Source organism: Bacillus rossius, chromosome 13 (genome assembly GCF_032445375.1).
Source record: "Bacillus rossius redtenbacheri isolate Brsri chromosome 13, Brsri_v3, whole genome shotgun sequence".
Taxonomy (NCBI): Eukaryota; Metazoa; Arthropoda; class Insecta; order Phasmatodea; family Bacillidae; genus Bacillus; species Bacillus rossius.
This window is the reverse complement of record NC_086340.1, coordinates 37,631,193-37,651,829: the sequence shown is the minus strand read 5'-3', so window position 1 is coordinate 37,651,829 and position 20,637 is coordinate 37,631,193. Positions and strand designations below refer to the sequence as shown.

Below are 20,637 nucleotides of genomic sequence, written 5' to 3'. Positions count from 1 at the left end.
CATTAGAACAGACACCCACTCCATGAACCAGAGTAACTTCAGCATTAGAACAGACACCCACTCCATGAACCAGAGTAACTTCAGCATTAGAACAGACACCCACTCCATGAACCAGAGTAACTTCAGCATTAGAACAGACACCCACTCCATGAACCTGAGTAACTTCAGCATTAGAACAGACACCCACTTAAAGAACTTATCAACCAAAGTGACTTCAACTTATTCACAGTCACCCACTTTATGAGGGACTTTAACATAAGAACAGGCAGCCCTCCATTGACCACAACTTCCACGTACCAGATTGACTCCTACTTAGAACAGATACTTTTTCCACGAACTCCATAATACAGACAATGCGAGGCACATCGTTTGCCATATTATACTCACCGCAAGCAGTTTATGAACACTTTTTAACGTCCATTCCTTCCATGTTGGACCCCCCCCCCCCCCCCACAAAAGTCACTTCACAAATTAAAAAAAGGACCTCTTGCACCCCTCCTCAAATCATCCTGTTCTCCACCCGCAACAATTTTCACATGCGCGAAAATTTACCCAACCCTTTCCTCCCTTAGTCCTGTTTGCTTTGTCGGTGGCAACTTCCCCTCTTTTTTTTTGTCCGCGGATGATACATGGAAGAGAATGGGTTAAGAACGAGTTTTTGGAGTAAGGGGAATACAGTAATGTAACCTCCACCACCCCCTCCTGTGGGGAGGGGGGTTGATAAGGGGACAAATAACGTGATTCATCGCCGAATCAAGTTTTCTAGACGTCGCGGAAATAAACGTGTTGAAAAAAAAACGAAATGGCATAGAATAGCACTGTTTGAAAAAAAAATATAATTATCTTCGCCCCGGAGTAAAACTCGTTGTGCACGCGTCAATATTTTTTTTTTTTTGCCTCACCATTCTTTTTCAGGAATGAGATAAATGGGCAGACTGTGCGTTGTTCAGTTAGCACCCCCTCTCCATCCCTTTTCCTTACTTCTCTTGATTTTGTTCCACCCCCCTCCCTCCCTCCCTCGATGTCACTTTCCTCGATTCCTCGCGAATCATAATGGCCGATGCTTGCAGCTCACTGCATTAAACCAATGTCGCGCCGAGCTGATTCATTGTCGTTGGTTCTCCCCCCTCCTTTCCATGTATCGGGCCGTAATGGTAGTTGTATTTTGTGGAAACATTTTCTTTCTGTTTCTCGATATTTCCTCTCTCTTCCCCCCCCCCCCCCCTATTTTTTGTAACCCCACGCGCATGGGTGGCATAATGCTTTCTTCCGAATCTAATAATAGAGCTATTGCAGGGAGGAGAGGGTAATGTGGTTGAATGCGGCAGACTGGTGCGCGACAGTTATGGCTGAGGATTGTTTGCAATGCTCGTGGTGTTTGTCTGAGAGTGACGTCGCGTCCGTTACGATATGGTATCCAGCGCGGAAGGGTTCGTGTTCAATACGCTTCGTTACAATGATTCGGGAGGGAAAAAAAATCGTTATTCACGAATTATTTGTGCCCGCAGTGGTGACTTGAAAGTGTCGAACTTTTTTTTTTTTTTTTTTTTTTTAAAGCGTCGTTGGCTTGTGACCAAAGTTTGTTCAAACGCTGTGCCTATCTATGCACATTTTTTTTATGTTTTGTGTTGGTGGATACGTAAAGAAAATTGTTATGCATATATTGCGTTATTTTGGAAAACCGTTGGAGCTGTATTTCTCTTTTTGGCTACACAGATGTAACCAATAAAAATTTGATATTTTTTATCTATCTTTATTTCACCCTTTGAGCTAGACTTTGTTGTTCTGCAACCACTGGAGAACTGGACAGTTGTTTACTAGTTGTTGCCTTATCTCTAGTACAAGTCCATGGTGGAAACTCTTCTGCTGGACAGTCCTCTTTTGTCTGCTTGATGCATACCACGTCACAAGTCATACCACGTGGTGGAGCCCAGGGTTTCCCCTGTGTCCATACAGACTTTACCTGGGCCTAACCTCCCTAGTTGATAGGGGAGTTAGTCAGGCACCAATCGACACCATGGCTGGCGAAGCTCCAACATGCTACCCTTCCTGTATGGTTGAAACCCCGCATGATCAGGCGTTAGGCTTCAGCCTAGACGCACTTAAGAGTCGTTCCTAACCCGGACATCTCACAACCAACAAACTTAGAATAGGTTAGTTTCGACAAAAAAAAAATTGGTTGTCTGTAAAGTCGGTTTACGGACGATAGTTTTACGCGACAACGTCATAACAAAACAATGATGAAATGATTGCATACTTTTATGAATAAAATTGAATCATTTTTATAGAATTATCACTATTTTGTATGGATACAAATAAGGAGTGAAATGAAATCTACAATTTAATTGATAAATTTACTTTTATTTGCACTCATTAATTCAAATATGTTTATTACTTTAACGAACAGATTATTTTAACTATAACTTTTATACATGTTTGCTATTTAACTTCTTCCAATCTGTGTTATTCTGTTAAGGATAGGACGATGATAGGAAAAGTAGGAAACGAATGGTAGGGTTTCAAGTTTAATGTGCCTCGAAAAAGTCAAATCTATGGTTGTTCTAATCGAGTGGAAGAGATATAGATGCGGCGCAAGCGTAGAATGAGCGTAACGGGACACAGTTTAACGGGGCAATGTGCGTTACGGGACACTTTTTCGTGCGTGCAGCCGGCGTTCATCGATTTATTAGACGTTGTCACGTCAAAAACTCTTCTTATTTATTACGTGGTATCGTCTGTGCCATATCGAAAGTAGTGCCAATAGTACACGTATAATTCTGTCACAGTTGTTCTGTCGACGTCTGCAGACAACTTCACGTGGATGACAGTGTCCTGGATAAACAACATGTGATATTTTGCAAGTTATAGTTGATAAATGAGTACAATTAGTACTACTTTTGAGGAATGTGAAGTTTGATACGTCACAGTCACATCCTGTATAACCCCGGCTTCATAGAATTTGGCCGCTCGAGTCACACGAATAGATACGTTGCATTGACTCAGTGACGCAGAATGCGAAATAAACTTAGGTATATGTATTTGAGGTTTAGCTTCCCGGTTTATTGTAACGCGAAAATAAAAAAAAAATAGTTATTTAATGTTACCTAGCCTTTTTAAATCCCCAGAATGTTTATTTTTTTATAAAGCTAAGTTTAATTAAAAATATATATATTAAATAAATTTAAAACTTACCACGCAGTAGCCAGCAGCATTGCCTATAAATCCCCAAAAAGTTATTTATCCATAATGCACACATTAAAAAAAAATTCAATTTTGCCGGCTAATGATGCAAACAAGTATGCTGCATTATATATATTATATATTATATATTATATATATTACTATATATATTATATATAATGCAGCATACTTGTTTGCATCATTAGCCGGCAAAATTGAATTTTTTTTAAATGTGTGCATTATGGATAAATAACTTATATATATATATATATATATATATATATATATATATAATTTTGTTGAATTTCGGCCACTCTTAAAAGTCAGCAAGTTTAACCGTGTTAAACGTAAATATAAAAGAATGACCTGAAACTGCACACACACTCTTATCGTTGGGTCACAAATTTTCTCACTAGATGTTTACTAAGCAAAATTTTCGATTGGCAAAAGTATTGCACATGACTATAATCGTGAACACTTGAATGAATTTTAACCTCTATTTGATGATATTTAGTAGATATAATATGTCGATATAAAAACATCACGTGCAAGAGAGCTATCGTTATGGATTTACAGGAGAAACCCTGAAATAAAAGTAACAACAATAAAATGCAATAACAAAAAAATAAAAAATAAGAACGAGACTTGAACCCACTCAACCACGAACGAACGGAAATATTTGCAGCTGATGATAAAGATCGAAATTGATGTCGGTGCTAAGACATGAACATGCTGCTATCAGTTCAGTGTTCAACTCACCATGGCGTGTGTAGGTGTGTGTACTTGTGTATGTGTGTGTATATATATAATTGTTTTCACCGGTCACTGCGTTCTTTACTTCCCATCAACCTGTTTACACCCTTTTCCTCTAATGTTCACTTCGCGATTTTAATTGGCACTCGTAAAATATTTACGGTCGGTCATAAATTAATCGAAATCCGACGTGTTTTTTTTTTACTTGCTTTAACTTTATTATTATTATTATTAGATAAATACCAGTGTTGACCTTTCCAAAAAAAAAAGTCCTCACCTTTCACTTCAATCGAACATTAGTAGACCATTAAAAATGTTATTATAAAAATTTATGTTATTTAGAGAATTTCACCTGAAACATCACGTTTTGTGGGCCTGTATGAGTAGAGACCTGAAAAATTTGCGGGTTCATTTCATGTTATGCTAAAATTCAAATAATTATACCTTAGTGCTGCTTCTGTCATTGGTTCACTGTTAATCTGGAGGACTGAGGGCCAATTAGAGACCCTCACTCATAGAAGTGTCGAATCACAGTCGAGACGACTCACAAGTCAGCAGCCAATGAACAGTTGGCATTTGCCCGAGTGTGTAGAGGATATTGGAGTCTATCCTGGAGGTCATTGAACCCGCGAATTTTTCCAGTATCTATGTATGATTAATTCTACTTCATGCATGAAAACACCCGTATCGTCTTTTCATTCCAGCAGTAGACTGTCAATTGTTGAATTATTTTTTCTCAACAATTTCATACGGCAATCTACGCCTCTGTAATCATAACTATGTAAGTGCGTTTAGAACATGCAAATTTGATTTGTAATTTTCGTCGTTTCTCAAGGCTTTTCTTTATAATTTGCCTTGATTTACTTTGATGCCGCCTTGTAGCCTAAGTGGTTAAGGTATATAAACAGAAGTCAGACGAATAAATATACTCCTTGAAATTTTGCAACCAAACAATTAAATTTTATTTGATTGGTAGTATTTTGAAAATCAAATGGTCTATCATACCACCAATCAATTTTTTATTTTGTAAATAAGTTAAATTTTTGGGTTCTGTCATATATTATTTAATTTATTTCTAAAAAAATTTATCGACCTATCAGAACATTTAAAACATTAAAATTTAATACGTGATCGTTTAAAATACTGGCAGAATCCTCAAGATTATGTGAATTCCAACGAAATCTATGTCTTCGATTATTTAAAAATAAAAATAAATGAATCTTATCTCAAAGTAACAAAGTGACGTGTCACGCTAGAAACATTTTAAATGAAACAACTGTAGAAACCTTTGAAAATAATTTTTACCTTATGTAAGTTATGTCGTGCTAGAAATTTGTACCAAGTTACATTTTATGCGTTATGCCTGGTTTGCAAAGTATTTTTTTGCAAATAAATCTTTCTTTGGACCAATCAGAACCAAATATCACCAACAAAAAAAAAATTGAAATATTAAGCTGAGCCTTCCGAAACAGGCGCTAAATTTCAGTTAAAAAAGTTTATGATAAAACAGTAATTAACTTTTTTCTTTGTTATAAGGTCATAAAAAACTAATGAAGCAATGTTTTTTCCCCCTTGAATTTGATGGTACCTATGACGATTTTACTATTTTACTATATTTACAATTTTTTTGCACCCGTTAAAATATGTTTCAGTTTTGTTATTTTAATATCCTGGTTATCTTTGTTAGAAAGTAGGCCTACATTCTTCAGTTAGTTTTCACTCGTTAAAGGATTTTCTTTTCACTTAAAGAAAGTTCACATCCTTTAGGGTCAGAACGCGGTCCAGAAATGTACCAAATTAATTTAGAAGTGTAATAAGTATTTACGATTCGTGTACAAATTTATAGTTCATTCGCGTGACGTCTCTTGTATACAGTTTTCACTTAGTGACTTATTAGTTACATCACAGTAGGCTTAAATGGCTGCGGTAGGGAAATGAAAGACAATTATTTGATACGTTACCTTTGAAGTGACAGTGTAGTGACAGTGCTGAAAATCTTCATTTTTAACTACCCTTTAAAATGAGCATATGATAATTAAAAATATGTTTGTTGGATGAATATTTGAATACTGCATAGTCGTAGAAAAAAAAGAATTACTTTTAAAAATGGTGTTCATTCGTATTTCACAACCTGTGAAACCGCGAGTTGAAATAAAGCCAATGGGATATTGGCAGCTGAGCTAATACCTTACTTCGAGAATAGGTAGGGACCGGAAAAATTCGCGGATTAAATGACCTCTAGGATAGCCTCCATTATCCTCTGTACATCTCAAGTAAACACGCGTGTTCATTGGGTACTAAATTGTGAGGCGTCTCCACTGGGTAGCTTGTGATTCGACGCTTCTTTAGTCGATAGTCTCTCATTGGCACAGAGAGCTTCAGTTAAACTGCGAGCCAATAGCAGAACCAGCAGGATTGTACACATGTTTGAATTTCAGCCTATCACGAAATGAATCCGCGAATTTTTCCAGTCTCTAAGAAAGGTCATTCATGTTATATATATTTTTATCTTAAAGGAAATGTTATTGCTTTTTGGTGACGGAGGAGATGAAAAGACTGGACGCAGAATCGCGCGGAGAAATAAAGGCCTGTCGGTCGTCGCACCGACCATCGCGTGACGCGCGCCATGTTGTTTACGTCGGGACCGCGCGAAATGCATAAAAGAAAACAGCAGTTCGTAAAACGCGACCGCTTGTGTTCGGGGGCGCTGTATCTCCACGGAGGATCAGCCCCGAGGAGTGGCCATCAGCGCGGGGGAGGTCCGCTCCGAGGAAACAAGGAGGTTGTTGTTGTGGGAGGGGGGAGAAACATGTTTACGATTTTCCCCGGGACTAAAGAGACGCCCAGGTGGAGGATGGGTTGAAGTCTTATCGAGGTGGTTGAAGCGAGCACACACCCTTCAACCCCCGGAGATGTGGGCTGTGGAGGGGGGAGGGCAGGTTAGCTCAGAGGATGGCACGGGCTAGGACGGGACCCCTCCTACCCCCCTCCTCACCCCCTGGCAACCCCTAGACAGTCGCATGATGTGCCCGCGTTAACGCCGCCTGTTACCTTCCCCTTTCCCCGTTACAATCCCACCCCCCATCTCCACTCCTGTATATTGGGCTGTCCGTGGAAGCAGGCTCTTTATTGTCTCTCCAATGAATCCGGAAAAGGAGGGGGAATTTCTATTTGCCTTCCGTGCTCCAGCCGCTAGCCGGGGAAAATCACAGGCCGGTCCGGTAGAAATAGCGTTTTTATCCCGACCCCTCCTTACCGTTTATCCTCCTAGGAGTAGCGAGCTGAGTTGTTTGATGTGCCACTGTCACATTCCTACATACAGATATTTTAAAAGTTACTTTCACGAGAAGGGGTTTGATGAAGGGTAACCAGCTTCGCGGGGGAATGGGAACGAAAAGAAAATTATTTTAAAACGTTTTATTAATTTCGATTCGTCCTCCTTCTGCCCCCCTGTCATTAAGACGCCAGATTATTATTATTTTTTTAACTTCCCTCTTCTTGCTTCCCATCTCCTCATTCCAAAAATGGTATATTTAAGGGGTGATCTTTCGTGGGGGTCATTAACGAAAATTGAAAATTTTGCAAACTCGCTCGTGTCTTCTATTTTAGTGACAAGTCCGTGGGCTGCGAAAATTGATTGTGATTTCCTAATTTTCAGAAGACATTAATTATTAAAACGGCCGATTTCGCTTCGCTGCCATAGAAATGCTGCCGATCAGTATGCAGTAATTATGGGATGTGGCTTTTTTTTTTTCCTTCAGCTTGTTAGGTTAGATTGCATCTCGAATTGGCTTGAGGTTTGGCTTCCTAAATAAAATTTTCCTCAACATTCATTAGGTACATAGAAAGGACTGTTTATTTCTAAAAAAATTAATACCGTTATCCGACGAATTTTAGTGCTGTTACGCAGCCTGTTCTGATATAAAAAATATATTCTAACTATAAGCAAAAATTCCTTTCGTTTGATTTTGTTATTTTTTAGTTTCGTATTTTAACGACCCCAAATTAGTGCATTTTAGTTAATCGTAAAATTGGGTTGGGGGGGGGGGGGGGTTGCCATATCTGCCTGGTTAATTTAACCTTATCATACAATTAATGTTGATGCACTGGTAAAACATTTTTTTTGTAAGGAAAAAGATTATAATTTATTTTTGTTCATCTCGAAAAAATATACAACTAAGTAAACGACAGGTATAATTCAGTAGACCAAAAGTCATTTGACCTAAATGTCACTCAAATGACTTTTCGGTTAAATTTCTTTGGTTTTGTCGCTTAGACATTCTTCATGTACGTGTGATAAACCCTGTAAACAAAATAATCCATTATTTATCCAGTTATAATAAGCGACAAAAAGACGCATCTCATGCTTGCAAACATGCTAGTATTGGTATGCCTAAATGTAATGAAACTTTCTTTGAACTTTTAAATGTGATAAAGGTTTTCCGACGTTGTTGTTATTTGACTATTGAGCTGTTTGCATAAGCTGCATTTCTTAGTCGCAGTTTAAAAACATAAAGAGACGGGTTTATAGTGACATGCTTTTCTGATCCTCGCAAGTTTTTTTGAAAATCCTTGGCCTTCCTTGGCCAGTTTTTCCCTGCAGTCTTAAAAAAGTAAAAATTAATGGACACAATAAATGTACTTGGTAATATTTCATTGTGCTGTTTTTTTTTTTTGGTGGCTGTATCAGTCAGTGTGTGTACATTAAGATGATATACGTTTTTCGAAAAGTAAATTTGGATATGTTTTTGTTTAAGCTGCCCGAAGTGGGGTTTTGCTGGCTTCAAAAGACACAGGTACTCACTTCTGTACTTTCCGACCTCGTCTTTCAGAAATTTTCTAAATTATTAACTTTAATATTTTTCTTGGTTTTTACACTAACTTTGTGTAGTTCGGGTATATTAAAATGAACTGTTTGATAGTTCTGAAATCTCCCCGAGTTTTTATCACGCCGGTCCATACAAGACGTTAAAAATTTTCTAACGTACCGCAAATAAAATAAAGAACATTCCAAATCTGCTTCTTGAACATCGCACTGTCTCTCACGACGTAAAAATAATTGCTGTTTTCCCTGTCGTTTCAGTGTATGATTCGCCAGTCGAGCTCGGATTTCTAACAGCGGAACAGGTTCGTACAACACTAACATTTCTCTTCTTAAGTTGTAGCTAGCGTGTTGATTCCTACGACGAGGTCGGAAAGTCCAAGTGTGGCGTCTGTCATTTCAAGACACGTTTCATATTTAGTGGCAATGTTGTAGAAAGTTTTAAAATATTGTGTGTATTCTGATGTGATCACCATAAGGGGGTGCCTCCCATTTCAGGTCAAAATTTTATATTTACAGTAATTACAGATACTTACACTTGTAAACTTTTTAAATTGTTTAACTTTCACGAAATGATAAATTATATAAATCGCATACTTTTTGCATAATTAGCTGTCAAAGTTACATTTTTAACTTTTTTGGGTTGTACAAATAAGGAGAAATTAATTTATTGCAGAACTGAAACTTTTTATGTTTAACTACAATGCCACTGGCTACTTCATTGTATGGTTTGCATTTCTATCACAAACACTCATTTCATGTTTCTTAGCTGTCAAAATCGCAACAAATTTGATAATTTTAAAATGCCAGGTAAAATTAACTAATATTTTCTGATAGAGTTTCAAACCATTTCTTGAAGTAGTCAATGGCATTGCGGTTAAACCTAAAAAGTTTCATTTCTGCAATAAATTAATTTCTCCTTATTTGTACAACCCAAAAAGTTAAAAATGTAACTTTGGCAGCTATTTATGCAACAAGTATGTGCTGTATATAATTTTTCATTTCGTGAAAGTTAAAAAATTGAAAAAGTCTACAAGTTTATCTGTAATTACTGTAAATATAAAATCTTGACCTGTAATGGGAGGCACCCCTTTAAAGGGCTAGTATTTCAAAATATTTTACTTCTAAGTTTTCGTGTTATTGCTCATGATTGCAAATAAATTTGATACATATAACGATGTTTATCAAGTCAAATAAGAGTAAATGTAATGGTATTTGGAAACTTAGTAATAGTAATGGTATTTAGAAACTTAAAGGTGCATCTATGTGTGAGTCATAGCATGTTTTAAAAACATTAAATAATTTTGTATGCAGTATTACATTAACCGTTTAAATTAACCCCTTTGGCCTAAAAAAATCTTCAAGTTTAGGTTTATCACTTCGTAAATCAATACAAATTTGGTTTCCCCAAAATCGTAGTAACCTGATTTATTTTAAGTGTTTTGTAAAAATCTAATTTTTATTTATTTACAAAAAATATACGGGAATGAAGAATTTTACGACAAAGGCTACATAAGAACTGTTTACCACACGATAACATGCTTTCAAAAACTGATATGACTGACATATAAATTTTCTTTTAAGTTTTCAAAGAACGTTAAATGAGTTCTTTAGTTCATATTTTTATGTGTTAAAAGTAAGTGTGGTTATGTTTTTAATTTTGTGTAAATCGTGAGCACAACATAAAATCATAGAAGCAACATAATTTAAGATACTACACCCTTAAAAGCAGGCTCCAATTTTGGCTTTACTTACACGCTTTTATATGATCTCTGAAACTTCTATGTGAGTGGCTTAGACTTTCGCACTGTAGGTTTTGAGTATATTACTTATGGTCTTCAGTTCTTAGAGGAGGGTTATAACATAAGCGGTAGGATTGCCTTTTGTGCGACTGGTGGATAAAATGCGCATCCGCATTCTAGTCCAGTAGGAAACTATTTGCTTTTTTAGTTCACAGTCGCCGGTAAAACATTGCTCAGTATGTTCTAAATGTGTTTCAACTGATATCAGTGTGATACTCCAGAAAATTTTAGCATTGACCCGTGAAATTTCTGAGCACATTAAATTTATATGGATGACATCTATTAGTTATATTTCACAAATATGTAGATATCATTATTGTTATTCGTTAAGTATATTCTGTTCTTTGATGGCATTGACTACACAGCGATACGTTTAGGGTGCATTCTGGTACTTTCCAGATGTTAAGATGTTTGGGAAAGTGGACATTTTATCAATGTCAAATTAATAAAATAACTTATGTAAGTAACCAGTAGCATTAACTTTCAGCATTAAACAGTTACATTTTTCTCGTGAATTTAAGTCTTTGCTGGGCCAAGTTACAATAATAAAAAAAATTAAGGTGGGTCTCATAAGACCTGCTTGTAATTTAATTCGTGTACATATCTGCCCACTGATCATACACGGTAATTTTTTTTTTTAATGGAACAGAAATATTAATGTAAAATTAAAGATAATAGTACATTTGGACATTTATATGAAATTACTGTATTGCTACAAAATTGTGTTTGCAGTAATACTGAGTTTGGATATTTACTCGGGAATTTACGCTTTGTATTGTCCCAGTACATCCAATAGTTAAAGTTATTTGTAAAAATTTCCCTGAATAACTTTCCAGTACTAACTGCGCACTTCATACGCACGATACAAAAAAAAAATCTAAATTGTTGAATATTCGTTTTTCTTTTCAGTGGTTAAAAAAATTATGCTTTAATGAAACATCGATTAAAAATTTTAATCATGCACCAATTATCTTAAGAAATACTAAGTATCATCTCGAAAAAAAAAGTATTTCATATATGCAAAAATAACCCTAGCCATGTGTTGTACAAAGTTACAATACCTTTCTGGCAGCTATTACAAACTATATTTTGTAAAATATTTTCCAAAAGAATCTATTGTATTAGTATAGAACTTTTTTTTTTGTGTTGTACTTCAACTCCTGGCAACGGCTATTATTATTATTAATATTATTATTATTTAAATTATCTTTGGCACCTTGTTGACGTAGTAATGATTTAATAAATGCGAATTTTAAGGTTTTTTAAAACTGTATGGGAGATGGCGTGTGTGGTATATATTTATTCCCGTTTATCTTAGGTGTATTTTTTTTATTAGTCAATTTTCAAAATCAGAGTATTTTCTTATTATTTTTTTTCTTTGAGACGCAGCATTGGTGTACTCGCGAGGAATTACGAAGTGAAGTGCGTGTGAATCAGATAGTTACTTTTTCTAATACCAGAGATTTTCGCTATTTAATTTTAACATGTGATTACAAAAGTTACACTTCATCGATCACGTAGACAGCGACCATTGCGCAAGCAGTCAGTCAAAAAAAAAATACAAAAAAAAAACACAAGCATATGGTGACAAATTTTTTTTTGCGACAAAGCACACGATAGCTAATGCTAGAGACATGCAAAATTCGGGGGTTCAGTGACCTCCAGGATAGAATCTACTACACTCTACACACTCGGGCAAATGCCACCTGTTTATTGGCTGCTGACTTGTGAGTCGTCTCGACTGAGTGTCTGTGATTCGACACTTCTTTGAGCGGGGGTTTTGTTATTGGCCCTCATTAATCCAGATTAACAGTGAACCAGTGGTAGAAGCAGCACTAAGGTATAATAATTTGAATTGTAGCATATCCCGAAATGAATACGCGAATTTTGCAGGTCTCTACGTAATGCAGTGTGAAATGTCTTGGGCATTGATTGTCCTTCGACGAATCAGTTGACTTGTGGGGCCTAGTAACCGACATGACAATCGACGCCGAGGCTTAAGGCTCCTGCGTGCCTGGACAAGCTTACGGCGTGCTGAGCTTCAGGAATAAGCACAAGATGTGTAAGCTGCTCTAGATGTCCGAGTGGCGTCTGTTGCCGAAACATTTCAGATTACGCTTGAGGGCGGATGGGGGGGTTTATATTTTACGCGTTTCGTTTTCAAACCTTTTTAAAAAAAAATTTGAAATGTCTCAAACTCGTGTTTTTAGAATAGTATTTTTTAAGGCATGAAACATGAAACATCCGGTACATATCCTCCACAGCACTTAAGGGCCTTGCATTAGACCTTTATCTTCATTTCTCCGCCGTATAATGTTATGATTACCGCTCTGATCTCGGGAAGAGAAATCTGCGCGCCAGTTGAGAGGCGACACCGCGCTACAATCCATCACGCCTCGCCAACACAGATACACACACCCCTGACTAGCAGTTCAGGCCGTCAGGGCTTAGGTCGGAAGACATTCGCTCAGCCGACGCGTGCTTATTTCTGACCGTTTCTTGTCGGAAACCAAGGGAAGCCTATGATGTAGGTACATCAAGTTCTGTCCCGGCCCGAACACGCCCGAATATTCACCTTCGGCCAACCTCGGATTTATTTATATATATATTTATATTTCTCTGTTTATTTTAATGTAGCTATACTAACCTAACTAACCGTCCGTAGTGTTTTTAAAGTGTTTTAATGTAGCTAACCTAACCGACCACTTTTAATATTTGAATTCATTTTTCCTGCGCAAAAATAAAACAAATCCCGAGGTTGGCCGAAGGCTTCGCCAAAACCACGGGTCGTAAAACCTGTGCACAGTTGAGCATGCGTTAGTGCAGTATAGTGTGAATGCCAGGGACTTTCACCTGTTGGCGGGCGAACCCACCTTTCAACCTTGCGGCCAGACACCCATAAACCCCACTACCCCCCCTCCTCCTTTCCATGCACCACGTTACCATTCTCAGACAACACCGCCCTTCGCCGCTAACCGCCTGCTTTGCATATGACAGCGGCGGTTCAGGGGAGAGACGGTATGCAGATATCCCAGTGTCGCGTGCACGCACAATACCCCCCACCCCTCACCCACCAAGCCTGGCGTGTGAACCCCTCATTAGGACGGCGATATAGGCCGAACGAGGCGCCACGGATATAATTACACACGGCGCGAGTGTCCTGGGAGTCGTATTTTAATAACAACGTACACACGCGGTGTCTCTCTTTTGTCTCTCTCCTGCTTAGCGCTTGCTCGCGGCCTTCATTGTTACAGTTTCACTCGGAATATGCCCCGCGCATGGTACCCTTATTTCCCCTCTTCATCCCCCCTCATCATTATACCAGAATACTTTTTTTCTTCCTTTTATTTATTGTGACGTCCAAAGGACAAGGAAGAAGAAGAAAAAAAAAGAGCGGAGACAAAAACGTCGAAGGTTGCCAAAAAATTAAAAGGAAAAAGGAGGGAGTAGTTTATTTATGGCAGCACCGAGGTTTAATGGGGGTTTCCACTTTGATATAAACATAAAAGCCAGCGGATCGCTGAAAGGTTTTTGTGGGTGAGGGGGTTGAGTGGTGGGGTTAACCCCCTCCACCTTACATCCTCCTTTTTTTTCGGTTAATGAACAAAAGAAATCACACCCCACACAACCCAGGGCGCGCTTAATTTCCTCCCTTGAAGCATGGTTGTCCCCGCACCCCGCATCACTCCTGTAGGTTTTTTTCTTTCTGATTCTTTTCTCCGCGTTATTTTTCTCTTCGGCTCGTAGGAAAAAAAAAAGAAGCTTTTGTTCGTGGGCTGTAGCGGGAGCAATGCTGAGCGAGGATTATTTTCCCCCCTCTTCACAAAATTATTATTTTCTTTCTATTCCACGGTGGCGCAGCATGTTACGAATATGTCTCTCGCGACGCGCGCACCCTTATTTTTTTTCAGGTACAAAAGTGGTGGCGGTAGGTGGGGAAACGTGTGAAATTTGAGTTTGTGCGTGTGTGTTTGGGGGGGGGAGAGGGGGAGGGAGTACAGTATTAATACGTGGCCGTTATTTCAAAGAGGGCGTTTCGCGCTGGTATCCTCTCGCAAGCAATTAAACGTTCACCAGCTGTGAGTTCGAGCCGTGTCTCGAGGAATGGGAGTACGTACGTTATGCCCGCGTAGTCGTAAGGACGCATCGTTCAGCGGAAGGGGACGCAACATTCACTACGCCCGTCGGGCGAGAACGACCTTGCCTGTCCGCAATTCGTTTCGGTATTAACTTTGGTTTTGTTTGAAGTTACAGTACAGGAAATCCATTAAAGAACGTCCCATTTTAATTTAAAATATTTACAACAAATCATACATCAAATTGAAGGTAAACAAACCTAATTTTTATTTTTACAGTTGTTCAAAATATCCACCATTAGTTATACGGCACACATCCAAACTAAAATCCATTGTTCCCACATTTTAGTTAACAAGTCAGGAGGAATGGAAGCACTAGGCTTTTCAGTTCCGTGTTTCAACTCTGGCAAATCATTGGGTACGGGGGAACGCAGACACGATATTTTATGAAGCCCCAAAGGAAAAACAAATCGCATGGCGTTACGTCAGGTGAACGCGGAGGCCAGCGGAAAAGAGCTCCGTCGTCTCGACCGTTACGACCAATACAACGGTCAGGGGCTCCATCCTGTTGCCAAATATAGTTTACAAGTTCACCCTCTAATTAAGAAAAAAGAGCCATTATTTCAACATAGGTGGCGCTGCAAGCGAGAAAACAACAAAACAGCACTCGCGCATGCACTGATCTAAAACTGAGTCACTCTTTAGTTGTGACCTTGAACCAACTGTCTAGAACTCTTAAAGTTGATATTATTAAAATTTGTAACTGGGCATTATTTTATGGACATAACTGAAATTCAGGTTTTCCACACAAACAATTTTTCTTAATGGCAAGTGCAATTAACTTGTCATTAAGAAATATGTTGCACAATTTTGGAAGACAATGCAAGTTTGCTTTTTACCGTAGGTATTTTTGCATAAATTTTTTGTTGTAGCAAACGAAGGTTTTTTTTAAATTTAAATTTTAAGCCGCCGCATTGGTTTTTGGCTCGGTTCCTGCTGTCATTCAAGTTTTTTTTGTTTCTTTTCTTTTACAATATTAAAATTTTTTTTGTTGTGATTTAAGTAGTAATATATATATATATATATATATATATATATAGCAATGCAGGATTTTTAGGTGCAAATACTTTTTTTAATGCTGGATTTTTAAGTAGAAATTTTTTTAATGTTACCCCATAAATTAAATTGAACTGCGTGACAGTAGCCATTGCAGAATCAGTAAAAGAAAAAAAAAGTGTTAATTTAATCTTGATGACGTTCCTATCGTTTTACAAATAACACATGCGTATTGCGAAAAAAACTGTGCATCAAACCATTTCATGTAACATCCGTAGAAATTGTCCTACAACACAACTAACGTCTTGAAAAAGTATTAATCCATTGATATTTTTTTTAAAACACCCAAGCACCAATCCTTGATGTATTATCCAAACTTTGCAGTGTAGCGTTTTTATTTCTTTCATACACAGGAAACGTTTGGTAGCAGTGCCGGAACTGAAGTTTGCGTAGGTGATAATTATGGTATGCGGGCGGGGATTCTGGTAGAAATTATCGTATACAGTTTGTGTACCAGACAGAAATTATGGCAAACCCTCCTAGCCACACACTGCTCCCTTCCCAATCACTCGCCCAATTTCGCTCGCAGCGATCGTCAGCTGTCGACGAACATGCATGACGTCATTGCAGATGTCCGCCATCTTGGCTGGCCGAGGTGCAACCAGCCTTGACTAGCTTACCAGTCTAGCACCGGACAGTGGCGTAGCCAGGATTTGTGTATGGGGGGTGTTAAGAAGCATGGCCCCCCCGTATTAAAGCGGGAGGTGGGGGGGTCCTCCCCCGGGAAAATTTGGATTTTAAGGTGTAAAATAGTGCTATTTTAGCAGTTTTCGGTACTTAAATTTATATATAGTAATGGTAAAAATTTTATTAATTTTAATATGAAATTTGTTTGAGTGATGAATAAGAAATTAATTAAAGATTTGGTGCTAGGGGGGGGGGGGGGGTTTAAACCCCTAACCCCCCCCCCCCCTGGCTACGCCCCTGGAACCGGAGCTGTATCGCCGCTCACCGCGTCACGTGTCGTTCGGGAACGATTCTTCGAGCGAACGATTCGTTCGCTGTGTAAAGAATCGGGTTCTTCGAGAGCTTCGATTATTCGAAGGTTCGGGAGAATATTAAACGCAGAGAGAACCAAGACCGGCCGGTCTGGTTCGTTCGTGAAATGGCTCACGACATCGGGAGTCAAGAGTATTCAGTAATCCCACCGTGCGCTTGTTCACAAGAGCAAACGTTAACATCAAAGAAAGAGGGTGGCATCAAAAGGGCTGGGAATGAGGGGTTAGCTCATGAGAATCTCGTTACAATTATTTGTCATGATTGCATAGGTATTGCGTACTAGATTTGTCTGTGAGATTTGTGGAATATGTTCACGCGCGGTCAGTACACAGCTAGAGGTCTGAAATTCCACCGACCGACCAGAGTGCGACAACCAGCCAGACGTCAAGCCCCACCATCTGGACGAACGGGCGAACGAGTAAAGACTCCTGAGGACTTCAAGGTCGGTTAAAGCCAGGTCCGCAGCCGGCACATTTCGTTTTTGACGTGACACGCCTTAAAAATCACACCGAAACACACGGGTACCAGAACAGAAATTTGTACCGTAACGAAACATGTCTCAATCGTTCGCCTTAACAATTCCTTAACTATTGGTCTCGGAGACGTAGAGTGCGGTGTAATTATTTAACGTGTATTGTTACTAGTGCAGACAGAATTGCGACGCGTGCCAGGTTCGGAGCTGGCTGACGGCCCAGCAATGGCCGCTGACGTCACGCGCCGTCTATTGACGTGCCTGGACGTATTACAAGGGTCCTCGGTACCCCATTCCCCCCTCCGCTTCCAACGAAGCGTACCATCGTCCCGCCATGGGCTATTACCACCTTTAGCGGTCTGGTAATCCGGGCTTACAGAGGCCATCGCGTGTAGTGGCGTGAATAAGTGTCGCAGTTCTCGATGTTTCGGGAGTTGGGTCGGCACGTCACGGCCGCTCTCGTCGGTTCGAGAAGGGCGCCACAGGTATTTAAGCAGCAACATCTCAATCATTTTTTTTTGTAAAATTTGTTTGAATTAGGTACACACATACAAATCATCTCTCTAGCTTTCTATCTAATAATCTCTCTTATTTCTATATTTATTTCTCTATCTACATATATATGCCTTCCTCTAGCTCTCTCTATCTCTCTCTATATATCCTCTGTATACCTATATATATTACTCTCTATACATCTATAAATGTCCCTCTGTAGCATTGAAAATATTAAAAATCCATGTTTATACCTATAGGATAACATAAAAAATATATAACATATAGATGTTTATATTTTCCTGTCACTGGTGTGACATAGGTATATTAAAACACGACAATATTAGAATGCAACGTTGTGTCAAAAATTTCAAAGCAGTCGGTGAAGAACTTTCGTAGATCTAACACTTGACTAACACTTATATTTATATTAATATATAGATTATCAGAACCATATTCGCAAGTGTAAATTCCAGATTGGCTTTAAAAACATTTTCTTTAAAGAGTTTTTTTTTTTCAAAATTTCCTGGTGGAGGACTTGGAAGCTATTCCATACGTCCCGTCGCATTGCTTACGGCAAGGCTCCTCTTCAAAACAATTACCCCCCCCCCCTCCCTCCTCGAGTGAATTACCTGGCACAGGGCCCCCGCAAAGACATGGACATCCTCTGGTGGTCGGATCTAAAAGAACAGATTGAACGAATCATTGCACGGAACGGATTGGAAATGAATCGATTCGGTCAGCTGAATCCGCTGGGCCCGTCACTGCGTGGGAGCCTGGTTGGTTGTGGGGGAAGCCTTATTTTCACAGACGAGATAGCCAAAACCCGAAGTTCCCCGGATTTCATGCTTTTTTTTTCCCGTATCTTTAATGTAGCTATCCTAACCAAATCAACCGTCCACAATGTTTTAAAGTATTTATAATGTAGCTAACCTAACCTAATTGACCATTAGTTATCATGAGTTACAATGAACCAAAAAAAAAAAAACCGAAGATGCACGATCGGGCGTTTGGCTCTCTCGTCTGTGAAAGAAAGGCTTCCCTTGGTTGGGTGGTGGTGTAGGGGAGGGATAGAGGGGGTCTACTCGGGACGAGCTATAGCTGGAGACGGGAACGCACTCCAGGCATCCACTCCAGCAAGACGAGGAACATATCGGGGAATAATGATGTCGCTCTCTGCGCGCGGCGACGGTTCGTGCGCCCCGAGTCCTTGACACATGGAGGCCGGCAGCCTCTTCCGACCTGTCACTCAAGGCCGGGTTCGTCACGCCCACCCTCATCATTTGTCCATTTAAAAAAATTGGTTGTCTGTAAAGTCGGTTTACGGACGATAGTTTAACGTGACAACGTCATAAAAAAACATTGATGAAATAATAATTTCATACTTTTATGAATAAAATTGAAACATTTTTATTTTAATAATAAAAGAATAAATACTTGAAATTATACTAGTAATCAGATTTTTAAAATGCAAGAATAATTAACCTTTATTGCCGATATTGTTGTTGTAATAAGCAATGAAAACTACATTAACTTTTCACTTCATTTTAAAAACAGTCGACGAAACAGTTCACATGTGGATGACTTGTAATTAATTTTAAAAACGGGCGTTTAGCTATAAAGTTTAAATATAGTTATGAACAAGTTTTCACATAAATAAACTGTAATCAAATATCTATCATCAACTATATGAATCACCATAATTTTTTAGTCAATTGTAACATAACCTATTATTACTGCACTCGCCGACAGCGTAACGGAACACAGCGTTACGGAACAATGAGCGTAACGGGACACAGTTAAACGGAAAATGAGCGTAACGGGACACAGTTAAACGGAAAATGAGCGTAACGGGACACAGCGCAACGGAACAATGTGCGTAACGGGACACTTTTTCGTGCGTGCAGCCGGCGTTCATCGATTTATTAGACGTTGTCACGTCAAAAAAAATCTATTGGACCTTTGCAGGGGTAAAGATGAACGTTCGTCATCTCAACGTTCGTTGTGACTGTTTTTAGCAGGAACAGTGTAGCATCCTCATGAGTGATGCAAGCTTTGTGTAACAGTTAGAATTAGTATGTGCCATTTGATTTGTTTCAAAATTAATACCGGTGGTAACCATTTCTCAAATTACTCTTAAAACGACACACAACACAGTGACATCCGCGTGAAGTTGTTTACAAACGCTGTTGACAGAAAAAAAATTGACACATCGGTCTTTTTAAATTTTATTTTCATTGTTTGTGCAGTTTTCGAAGAAAAAAATATCGTCAAAAATTTGAAAAGTAGTATCCGTGATTTCGTTTCGGAAAAAAGGTTTAGATATTATTTCCTCGTGTAATGACGCTATTTCACAGTAATTTGATCGTTAGCATTTATAAAAGTAAAACTATTATACTTAATTGATCAGAAAAGAACATCAACATTTAGTTACGTAAATTAATAAGCCTATCGTCGTAATTGGTTCCAGGTTGGCTTAAAAACGTTAATTTCAAACTTTTTTGGAGGCTATTCCAAGATTCCTCTCCAGAACCTTAGGGCCCAGATAAAGTTATGTCTCAGGGCCTCCCTCACTACAGTCAAAAAAATATTTTTTTTTCTTTTACAATGAAAATCCTCGTAAAATCAGTTGCCTACGATATCACTTGATATCACTACTAGGCAGAGTTTGAGAATATTCAAATACGTGACAAAGACTTTACATTGTCTTGAACTAGGACGAAATAGTTGGCAATAATGTTTGCGTAGTATGTTTATCTACTATAAAATTAACAGGAGCATCCACTGAAGATCACATCGGGGTATTAGTAATTGAGTGTACGGATATGGTGGTTTTTCGATGTCAAAGAAAACGTTTGTGAGATTTTGAAGTGACTTATGTCGCATTTCAAAGGGCGTGGCTTCAAATCCCGGCCAGATCATCTT

At 38.7% G+C, this 20,637-nt stretch overlaps 1 protein-coding gene across 2 annotated transcripts in view; it reads left to right on the top strand.

Annotated features, from left to right (window-relative positions):
* The window catches only part of LOC134538456 (zinc finger homeobox protein 3-like), a 310,779-nt gene that overhangs the window by 219,743 nt on the left and 70,399 nt on the right, over positions 1-20,637 (top strand). Inside the window, exon 5 of one of the 2 annotated variants that reach the window (XM_063379782.1) lies at positions 9,017-9,060. The exons of the other annotated variant lie outside the window; for it this stretch is intronic. Coding sequence (XP_063235852.1) covers positions 9,017-9,060 — 44 coding nt within the window. The remainder of the gene's footprint in view (positions 1-9,016; positions 9,061-20,637) is intronic. 2 annotated transcript variants of the gene reach the window in all.